The 11,823-nt window shown below is 40.0% G+C and overlaps 1 protein-coding gene across 2 annotated transcripts; it reads left to right on the top strand.

Moving 5' to 3' along the window:
• Window positions 1–1,902: 1,902 nt before the first annotated feature.
• Window positions 1,903–8,266, top strand: kiaa0040 (KIAA0040 ortholog). 2 transcript variants are annotated; one of them, XM_078263782.1, is made up of 3 exons: window positions 1,903–2,079; window positions 4,668–4,833; window positions 5,253–8,266. In XM_078263782.1, the coding sequence occupies exon 3, from the start codon at window positions 5,974–5,976 to the stop codon at window positions 6,298–6,300; it is 327 nt and encodes a 108-aa protein (XP_078119908.1). In that variant the 5' UTR covers window positions 1,903–2,079; window positions 4,668–4,833; window positions 5,253–5,973; the 3' UTR covers window positions 6,301–8,266. The 2 variants fall into 2 exon arrangements, with proteins under 2 accessions (XP_078119908.1, XP_078119907.1); XM_078263781.1 differs by lacking the exon at window positions 4,668–4,833 and having other exon boundaries at window positions 1,905–2,079.
• The last annotated feature ends 3,557 nt before the right edge of the window (window positions 8,267–11,823 follow it).

Genomic DNA, 11,823 nt, shown 5'->3' with positions numbered 1-11,823 from the left:
CATGAGGCTTTCTTTAATGCTACTGGTAATGTCACAGTCACTTTTTTTGCTGTCATGATTGTATCAGTGATCCACTGTGAGTTCACTGATCTTTCATGCAATTTGTTCAGCTACACACCAAGCTGGATAAAGGGATATATTGTTTGAGCTTTCCTTCATAGGTGAGCTCAACTGAGAATAAGGTTCTTATAAACCAGATGGGAGGCTGAGCTACGCCCATTACAGTACAACTAAGTATGTATTGAGTAAGGTTTCCATGGAGGAAATGAGACGCACACAAGGGTCACTGCAGTGTAATTTGAACACAAGGCATACTTAGAGGAAAGGGAAGGTATAATAGGGTCCTTATAATGTACGAACAAAATAAAGTCAGACCTGAAAAGGCACATTGTTGCATAAAATCCGACAGCTTTTTCAGATCATTCCTCACGTCTTCTCATAGTTGAAACTCATGCAGGTATGTTTGCAGAAGCAATCAAAAGCAGCAGGTGAAATATATAGTGAAATCATTTTCATATAAACTACTGTAAAGAAGGATTTCCATCAAGGAAAGTGCTGCAACACTGAGGTCATTAATCAACACTTGCTCGAGGTGACTGGACATTGTAGTGCCTCAACAGCAGCTGTGATATAGCTTCACCGTGTAGCACTATGCGCCCTGCCAGTCTGTCTGTGTGTGTGTGTGTGTGTGTGTGTGTGTGTGTGTGTGTGTGTGTGTGTGTGTGTGTGTGTGTGTGTGTGTGTGTGTGTGTGTGTGTAGGCGGGTGTAAGATGGCACAGATACACCTGCAGACATGGCAAGGCTTGTCTCATCAATTTTCATGTAACTGGCATCACATTTCATTATTATGAAAAAAAAAACCTAACTACATTTTTGAATAGTTGAATTTGGAGGACGACTCTGTAAAAGAAAAAGCCTGACCTCCTAGAAATATGAATGACCACGACCGCTTAACACAGTATCATGTGGTGGTGGCACAAAATAGGTTTAAAAGAAACATCAGAGAAGGATTTTACAAAAGGAAATGAATAGTGGTTACGTGACCTGTCTATAAGTGCCCACATATACCACTTTTTAAATTATTATATGTTCACAAGGACACATCCTGTTGTTTGTGAGTACAGTATTCAAGCCAGTGCACTAAAAACGTCCTCTTTTCAGAAGAGGAGAATAAATAGACTGCTACTTAATGTCAGTAGAACACTTTTTTTCTTACTTGAATAAAAATCCTCTTTTGCTTGACTGAACTGAAAGGGCACTGACCACATCGCCACAGGCATGGCAAGTGTGTGTGTGTGCAGTTCACATTACCTCACTCTTCCATACCTCAATTGCATCTTAGGCTCTCACACCTGGTGGTACTCACAACACACACACACACACACACACACACACACACACACACACACACACACACACACACACACACACACACACACACACACACACACACACACACACTTTAACAGCTTTCGTTTCCCCTTTTCATCCCCATTTTGGGACTCTGAGATGGGTGGAGTAGTTGTTTGCTGTAATTTAGTGTTATTATGTAAAATGCTGCAACCTTGCCTGCAACTTAGGCTGGTGGTGCAGCCGGGTTTTCAAATCTGTGCATCTACTGTTAGAGGAGCCTTTCTATTAATATCCTAGCCAAAGAGTTTGTTTTGAGACACAGTTAATAAAGGCTTCTTATGATTTCATTTCATATTCAGTTTACCTAAATTTCCCTCGCTCTCTGACATCATTCAGTGCTTGTGTGAGTGAGGTAAAGCAACCACAAGAATCCAGTTCTCCATGCAGGAAACACATAAGCAGAGACAGAGGGCCCATTCTTACACAGAAGTGGGCTGGGTGCAGTGACGCTGTGACCAAAACACACACTCACTCAGAGAGAGGAGGAGGAGGGGAAACAAGGGTAGAGAGGGAAACAGGAACAGAAAGTGAAGACTTGTCAAGATGTATGGGTGAGGGGGACCAGATCAGAGCAGAAGCCAGATGCCAAACCAGAAACAGTAGAAGTTTGAGCAGCCGACTGGATTAAACAGGCGGGGTGAGCTGACCTGCCACTTCACAGTAAGGTAAGCTAGGTAAAGAGATCTTGAGTGCCAGTAACTTGAAATACTCTGAAACTGTTGTGAGTGGTTCATATAGGCTATTGATGCTTATTGTTGTGTAACAAGTTGAAAAAATAGAAGCAAAAGGTGCTGCTACTGTGACAGACTCTTATTAAAAATGTGTTGTTTTGACAGTGATTCGATTTGACAGGATGTTTGACAAGTTACAAAGATATGGAGATAACTTTCTTCCTGCCTGTGAGTGCTGCAGAGTGTCACTAAAACATACTCTTCTAGTTATTTTCTTGACTTTTTAAAATAAACCATTTGATTTAAATTTTAGTTCACAAAATGAAGAAGTTTCTCACTTGTCATAATCTCTAAATTTGCTGCATCAATCACTTAGAATAACTTTCCGTTGCTCCGTTCAGTGGTTCTTGTTTGGCTTAAAAATTTGCTGATGTTGGTTTAAGTTTCCTCCTCATGCTCAGTCAGGATCGAGTTGACACAAGTCTGAACTGTAATGGGCTTGTGCACTTGCACTTGCTCACTGTGGAGAACTGCACTCCTCCAGACTATCAGCAGGCCTGTAGCTATTCAAGCAAAACAGCTGCACTTATGAGCCAAGACATTTTCAGCAAAAAACAAACAGACAAGTACGGCTTTAGTTTTGTTGGTGGCTGACTCAAGTCAAACTGAATGTGAAAGTGTTGTGTATTAATGTTGACTGATGATGCGGGATCTGCTCTGACCGTGTGCTCTGGGGCAAGTCATTAAAGATTGCTGCCTTGCCTTCTGTCACAACATTGTCTTTTGGGTCGCACATGTTCCTTAAAAAGCAGCAGGGGCTAACTAAGTGCAATCATAACATTTTTCTCAGCCCCTTCCTGGCATTGTGTGCCCCAGGAGTGGCCTTTTCCTGTATATAGATAGTTCCAGGAGAGCACAATGTCATGAGAAAGTGAAGTACCCCGTCAGTCTTAGAATGTCATCTCAATGAGATAATATGAACCAAGGAAATATTTAAATGTATTTAGAGTCAATGTTTTTGCATTATAACATGGCTATACTGACTTTAAAAATGTTCTGCCATAGGGTAAACACCCTCTTTTACTCTCACAGTACTGCAAATGGCCTGCTGAGAAAGAGACTCTTGGCTGGCAATCAAAGTGCTTACCTGAAGAAAGGTTTGAACATAGTTTGAAACCACCTGAGCCGGAACATATTTTATTTTAATACAATAAAAAACATATTTTTCTTGCCTTTGTATGCGAGCACATAGCAAAGATAAAATTAGATTATAACATGCTCTAACATCCTGTTTCACATTTTCTCTGCCGGTGAGTGTGAAAACGTTTTAGACATATCTCACAGTGATCATTCTTTCTGGCCAGAGACTAAAATTATCACAACACTTGGTGAGTTATCCATTTCATTTGATGACTTAACCATTGATGCATTGTTAGTCATCTCTAGATCACACCTCTTTGCTGCCCCCAGCCTTTGTCTCTCTCCTACAGACTTATTGCTCAGTGGCTCTGGCTTGTCGTGCTGACATTGTTTTCTTAATGTGAGGGAGATCAGAGCATACACGTAGGCGCTGCTGCTCAGCCAAGCTCATCACAACAAGATGTACCTACAGCAAAGGAAATTACCAACGATAATGTGATAGGGCCATTATGGCGCCCAAAAATGTGCACAGTCTTCATTATAGTTTATAGTCACGATTCTATCCAAATTTAGCGCAAATTTTAATGGAAATCTGCAAAAGAAAATTAATCAATGCCCGTTTCCATCCACTACTGTTAATTCAAGTGCATTCAAAAAGATGATGGTCCACACATATCTGATGTTTTTGTATTTTTTTCTCGATATTTAGATTTAGGGGGGGGGGGGGGTTCCAAGTTGTGAGCCTTTCAAGCTAAGAGTAGCTGTGAACCCAAAGTCATGTAAGGATTAAAAAAGATTCAATGGTAGCTTGCACCTGAAATCCAAGAACAAACATGTACTTCTATGGTTTATGAGGCCCGGCGATGCTTGGCCTAAAATGCACAGCTGTGTATGTGCCCTTGTTTTTAACTTTAATATAAAATAGGCAAAGAGAAAGCACAGTGTCAAATGTGGTTATTTATTTTAGATCAGTGAGACAGCTATTTCTCAACTCTCACTTTGACATTTCAAATGACTCTTGCCTTCTTAGCTTTAAGCGTTCAGCTTCCTGTTGAGCAAATGAACAGGATGGGAAGTTAGCAGGCTGTCTGCGGGCAAACCAATTTCACACATGAGACGCAACGCACACCGACAGCCACACCAAATCTATTTGCTCTCCACTTGCAGGTGCATCTTTTTCTCTCTCTCCCATCTCTCTGCCTAAGAAGCAGCCAAATGTGAGATGAAAATCTTTTCTCCCTCCTGCATCTAGAATACAAAGAAGCTGTAGCCGTGACTACAGAGAATCTAGGGGACATACTTGAGTCAAATGATGTTTGAAATCATTTGAAAAACTGCAGATGTTTAACACCGTTTAAATAAAGACGTCGCCTCAAGAACTCAGACTTAATCAAACAGTCTCAGAGAAAAAGGAAACAATACGACTTAATTTTCTTTTGCAGACCTACTTCTCCCACTGAAGCACCTCGCCTCGTGTATTCTTCTCCTGGAGAGCTATTAGGAGGAGATTTCATCCGAGGCCAGAGGAAAATGTTACAATCAGACATTTATGAAAACTTAAGCCAGACCCCATCTACAGCATCTCCTCCAATGGGAGCCATTAGCCAGGTATATTTAGATGAATCTCCTGCAGCAGGTCTTTCCCCATCCTACCTCTCCCCTGTGTCTCTTTTTTTTCTGACACTCTCCATCTTTTAGAAAGATTGGTTACCTCTATCTCGGTCTGGCCTTCCCTCAGACACAATCTCCCTCTCCCCCTCTTCTTCTTCTTTCTCTCGCTGCCCCTTTCTTTCTCAGGGGGACTCTTAGACTGATCTGCCCTGAATCCTGAATGACTCCTATGCAGTATTAATGAGGGGAAAGCTGAAAATCTAAAGCTGACACTGACAAGAGGGAGAGAGAGCAGGAGTAGAGATGTTAAAGACAGAGACAGAAAGATGGATTGGAGGCAGGGAAAGCAGAGAGGGAGGGAGGAAGAGCTGTCTGCTGGAAACCAATGTTCACTTTCTCTTTCTTTTGTTCCACAGACACACCCAAATTGAACTACGTCTCTACAAAATCATACTGAAAGCCAAAGGGCAAGAGGACAAGTGAAGAGTGAAGTAGACAACCAGAAAGAAAACAGTTAGAGGAATGCTAAGCAGCATAAACAAACTTGGCTAAAGTGCAGATTTGGGCTTTTTCATCTTGCATCAAGATCATCACAACTGGGCAATTTCAAAGAAAACCTTGTTATAAACAAATGAGCTTTTGGTCTTTTGGATTTGTTCAAAGAACGCTCTGGCTTTGTAACCACCTCACAGGGCATTTCAAGGAAGGAGGCGTGCATGAAGTCAGCCTCCATGCTTCCAGTGTTTCCATTTAACATAAACAACACAAGCCTGAGCGCATACACATGCCTCATCAGATAGTGCCGTAAACTCTGATCTTTAGAAGGAGAAAACAGAAGCACATGAAAGTTCAATGTCAAGTCACTAAAATTATCTGACGTGTGACAGCTGTTGGCTTGGTGGATGTTTGAGGTTTTCGTAAAAGTAAAACTTCATAACATACAACTTTAAAGCTGGAACCAGATTCCGTAAAATTACTTAAATGAACACCATATCTTAATTAGCTGGGTGTCTGCAGCTGCCTAACAGGCACATTTACCGACTTGCAAACTTCACAACCCTCTAAAGGATTTATTAAAACGTTACAACTGCCAGACAGACTCAACTGAAAGGATTCACAGCTCCGTATCCGAACGCCATGGATGGAAGAACAGACAGCATCCAGGATTTTTTCAACCAACTTTGGAGTTTTGCTACAGAAAAACACAACCAGGGGGTGTACAACACAGTCTGCCTGGTGGTCCTCCTAACTCTTCCCCTGCTTGTCCTCCTCACCACTTTGGTGGTGTGCTGCCACTGCTGCTGCTGTCGCCATGCCAACAGCTGCTGTTGCTGCTGTGGCAAAGATGCCATGGCAACCGCAAGGTCAGAAACAAAGAAGAAAAAGAATTCCACTGAAGACTTGTGGATCTCTGTCAAGACGGGGCCGTTGACACCTGACAGGGTCGCCCTGGCCATGGAGTAGGAAATTATTTTTCTTTTTTTCTGATCCTGGGTCAGTTGGTGCAGTGGAGCTGATGGAGTGTCTCAAGAGTGTACAACTCAAACCAGCTTGGACTCAAAAGACATTCCAGGGGTTGATGCATAGACTGTATAAGTGAAGCCAAAACATCTTGATCGTCCCCTGGTGGCTGGCTGCAGTATGGGCGGGATTTTGATACCGTGGCTCCACCGCCGGATAACTAGTGCGCAGATTCTGGCTCCAAAATAATAAGAAGGCACTTCCGTACAGTGGGAGGAAGTGGAGATGCAGGGACCATTTTTATATACAGTCTATGGTTCAAACCAATGGGACGACACATTGTAATGGGCACAGATATGGTTGAAACATATAAACAGTCAGTGTACTTGTCATTTTGTATCCATATGATGTTATGTGTGGAGAATGTTTACAACATTTTGTATGAGCTTTTTAGTGAGTGGTACATAAAGGAAGCATATGCAGAGGCATATATACATAACTGAAATGTGTTTGTTTATATGAGTGAGTTAGAGAGAAAAAAAGAGAAAGAGAGAGAGAGAGAGAGAGAGAGAGAGAGAGAGAGAGAGAGAGAGAGAGAGAGAGAGAGAGTGTGTGTGTGTGTGTGTGTGTGTGTGTGTGTGTGTGTGTGTGTGTGTGTGTGTGTGTTAGAGCACCCATGTGAAATTCATTGCGTCTGTATTTGGGAGAAAGAGCCAGTGTAAGGTCTGCCCAGTGTTCTGATGGCTGTAAAACTGCACATTGTTTACATTCAGGCTGCAATCTAGACTCATGATTCACTCTCACTTTCTAAAAAAAGCCACTGTCGTCCAAAACATTTAAAAGAAAACTATAAGTTTGATTTCTTTCCTCTTTCCTTACTTTATTTGCTTAATATAATACAGTCTAGGCCACAGGACTAGTTTTGGTTTTTGAGTGTTGCAGTAGGCCTATTCAGGTCAAGTGTGCCTTAAAGGAACACGCCGACTTATTGGGACTTTAGTTTATTCACCGTATCCCCCAGAGTTAGATAAGTCCATACATACCCTTCTCATCTCCGTGCGTGTTGTAACTCTGTCTGACGCCCCCACCGCTATCCTAGGTTAGCACAGATCCTGGAGGTAACTCGCTCCATCTAGCCTACTGCTCCCAATAAGTGACAAAATAATGCCAACTATTTCCTATTTACATGTTGTGATTTGTATAGTCACATCGTGTACAAATAACAAGGTCACATGAGACACAGACATCTTCTAACCGTATACAAACTGGGAACTATATTCTCAGAAGGCGAAGCACTGCTACTTGGGCGGAGTGATTTGCTCGCAGCACTTGAGATGCCCCGTGGTGAGTAGCAGAGAGTAACAACCGTGCTTTTCAGGTGTTGCGCTAATGAAGGGTATGTATGGACTTATCTAACTCTGGGGGATACGGTGAATAAACTAAAGTCCCAATAAGTCGCCGTGTTCCTTTAAAGGCACAATTCATAATCTAAATGGAAGGAAAACCAAAAAAGTAAAAAATAAAAAAACTTGGAATATGTTATCCTTCCCACATTGATTGACATAACTGTTAATGCACTGATTACCACTAGACAGCAACCATATGGAAGTCAGTCATGTTTTCTGGGCCTGTATTTATTAAAGTTTTAGATTTAAGTAAAATAATTGTCACTTTTACTTTACTTTTAATAAACTTAAGAGTAAAAGCTATTTATCAGATTTCTTACAACTTAAATGCTCTTAACATTGTGTGTGTGTGTGTGTGTGTGTGTGTGTGTGCGTGTCAGCGTGATCCTATATTGTCTGATGTACATTTCCTATTATTTCACCCCTATACATCATAGGATTGTTGTTGAGTTGTTCATTTCACATGTTTATTGTTAATAGAGATATTAAGGATGTTAAATATATCATATCACTGAGTAAAATGTAAAGATCTTTTTAAACAAAGAATAAGCAATTTGACAGATCCTTGTCTTTGAGTTCTTGAGTTAACTTGTCTCTAGAGAGCTTTTGAGCAAATTCTTAGAAGTTTGATTAATACGGGTCCAGGTTTTTTTATATCAATAATGTTTACAGTAATTATGTTAATTTGAGAAAAAAACACAATGATAATTTTATCTCTAAATCAAAGTTAGTTATGTGGTCCAAAAAATTTGGAACTTATTCAACTAAACATTTTCAAAATATTCAAAGAGAAACCTTGAAATAATCAAAGATTTGGGCTTCAAGTGGATCATTGTGATTATTGTGTCTGAAGGCTCATATTTTGTGTTTAAGTGCGTGACATCTCAAAGCCTCTTGACGTTCAGGCATTCAGGCAGCTTACACTGGCACTAAGTTGATTTTGTTGCTCAAGTGCTGCTGGGAAAACAGGCTTGCAACACATTTCATTACTGCTAAGACAGACACAGTCCCATGTGGAAATTAATGTCTGTCTCTTCTGCGTCATGTTCAGAGAGAGAAACTGTACTTGCTGAGCTTAATTTTGAAAAAGCTTCCCCTGCAAAATAAAAGCCTACAGTATGTAGTGTATCACTAATAAGTGGAATCACCCACACTGAAAGGTTTGCCAAGAAATGACATCATCAACATGTTCAGGTGTTGGCTGAACATGTCAATGTGGTTTGTATGTGCCAGAGAGAAATTTGCAGTCAGTTAACAGAGTTTCTATTCATCATTACCAACAGTGACAGGCTTTCTTAACAGCATAACAATAATGATAAAAAAAATAAGGAGTATGAAAGATTAGGAAATACTCTTCTTTGCTTTCTTGGCGAGAGTCACATAAGAAGCTTAATACCACTCTCATGTCTGTATTAGTGGTGGGGAATATATCAATACTATATCGATATTGTGATATGAGACTAGATATAGTCTTGGATTTTGGATATCGGAATATGACAAAAGTGTTTTTTTCCCCTGGTTTTAAAGGCTGCATTACAGTAAAGTGACAGTAACTGTTCTAGCTGTTCTATTATTTGTCATTGTATCCACATAATACTGATGATTATTTATCATAAATCTCATTGGGTAAATATTTTGTGAAAGCACCAATAGTCAACCCAACAATATCGTCGCAATATTGATATTGGTATTTGGTCAAAAATCTTATGATATTTGATTTTGTACATATTGCTCCGCCATAGTCTGTATGATAAATATAACTGGTTAGCTTTGTTTAGCACAAAGACTGGAAACGGGGAGAAACAGCTGTCTGGCTCTGTCCAAAGCAAAATAATAATTAATAGCTTAATTACCATGTAACATCTTGTTTGTTTAGTCCAGTGGTTCTCAAGTCATGTTTACGACCCCCTCACCCCCCCCCAATGAGAGAAAGAGCGCTGCAATCCGGTGTAAACAGCTGTTTCTACACGCCTCCTCCCTGCTGATTTTGAGTGATTTTTGTGAATGCTCTGATAAATACATGTAAACAAATAATGCTTTGGTTTAACGACAGTTTAGTTTTAGCAGCTAGCACCTAGCCTTGTCCAATCTGCTTCAGGATCTGTCGATTTTTTATGCGTTTGTGACTTTTTCTCTCTCCCTGACCCGCCCTTATTTTCTGTGTTCCAGGACCTCCTGATTTACAAGTGAAGCTCTACATGAAATGTACCAAGCTAACACAGTAATGTAAAAAAAATAAAAAATAATTCCCTAGACTAGAATATGGTATTACATTTGTTTCTCCCCCCCAGAAATTATCTCGCGACCCCCAGGTTGAGAACCACTGGTTTAGTCCATAGAAAATCGAGAAAAAAAACGAAATTTTCCATTATTACAGGGATTATGTGATTTTCTGTTTTTACTAAATACATTCAACTAATATTCATACATGAATGCTTGTATTTTTTTAATTCATTTAATCTCAGTTGCCTCCCTGCTGCAATCATTTACCAGCTGACCATGAGTTACTGACACTCATCATTAGTTTTCCAATCCATCATACAGCCCTGTGATATTAATGTGTATCCTGCTAAAGTGCTGGTTGCATTAAAAAGATCACTTTGTTTTCTGTTAACACGTTGACACCATCCACACTTTTCTCTTAACACCTGTTTAGCAGTATTCGACATGTTGAGCCTCGCTATGTTTTGATTTCTCTCACTTTGAACAGATTATTATATATTTTCTAGAGGAAGTATGTAAATCCGCAGCAGGGGTCAAAGGGTAGAGAATATGAAAAAAACTAAACATATTTTGCTTTTTCCCTTTATCAGTTTGCTGTGATCAGAGGGAATGGAGGTGGGAGGATTTGTCATCTGTTTGAACAGCAAATGTGCCGTCCTTGTTTGATCCCATCCAATTATGCATGACATTGTATATTTAGGCATGTTTTCTGTTGTTCCACAGTTGAAAAAATGCTGAGGTGATTCTTTTTTTTTAATTATATGCCTGGCTGGACTTTGTTCTGCATGCATAATTTATCCTGACATATAGATAAACAATGATAAAGAACAGCACAATGTGGAAGATGAAAGGGAGAGAAATAAAGTATTTTTTTAGTTGTAAAATTTCATCTTTCTGTTTCTGACATAAAGTCATTATCTTTGTGTATGAATATATCATCCATATACTATTGCACAGGCGTCTTCATCCAACGTGGCTGCCAAGACTCAGACAACATGCTCACAAAAATGCAATTTATACAGCCAATGCAAATAGGAGTCATTTTTGCAGAATGGTAAGACACTGTGCTTATTCAGACCACAGGGACTGTGACTGACAATGAAATGTGAGCGAAAAAAACAACAAAGAGACGCAATTGTTTGTGGGGCCTTCAAATACAGCAATTCTACTGCACTAACATCCACGTTTACTGCAGTGAATTATGGAAAATGAGTATATGAAAGAGGCAGAGGAAGGTTTCTTATGGTACAAATTGTTTTAATAAACAAAACTGAAAGCTGCAGAGGCAATGCAATTAATAAGCACTTGTGCCTCTAGTGATCTTCATGAACATGTCATTTTCATCATCGCTTTGATGGCCGTAGCAGAGCAATATTTGATGCAAGTAATCAGTTTGGCTTGGGGAGCAATTCATCTTTGATAATTTCAAGGCTCAGACATGTACTTTGGGAAATGGTTTTGTCTCACGGATCCTGATTCTTAACCTGCGTGAGATATTTGTCAAAGTATTAGCATAACTTACATCTCAGCATGTAAATGTGCGTTTCTTTAATTCTTTAAGGCCTGGGGTGGGAAAATATTCTTTCACAACTTGTCATCTTTTCACTGTGACGTGAAAAAAAAGAGTATGGCATCTCACATTCGATAGGAAGTGTATCCTCCTCCCTGGCCTGACGTGCTTAGCCCAGGTGTGATAAATTGTAAACAACAATCAATGTGTTGACTGCATTTTTAACACTTTGAGTTGCTTTGCTACTGCATAGGCTGCTTGAAGATGTGCTACTTGCAAGGCATGAAAGGAGAACTAACTAAAGAAGAGGGGGAGGGAATGCTGAATACTGATATATGATAATACTGTTAAATTAAAGAACACCCATAAGCTACACAATAAATTGCA

This window comes from Sander vitreus, chromosome 12, assembly GCF_031162955.1.
Source record: "Sander vitreus isolate 19-12246 chromosome 12, sanVit1, whole genome shotgun sequence".
In the NCBI taxonomy this organism is placed as follows: Eukaryota; Metazoa; Chordata; class Actinopteri; order Perciformes; family Percidae; genus Sander; species Sander vitreus.
Note: the sequence above shows the minus strand (reverse complement) of the source record. Positions and strands in the feature narration are given on the sequence as shown.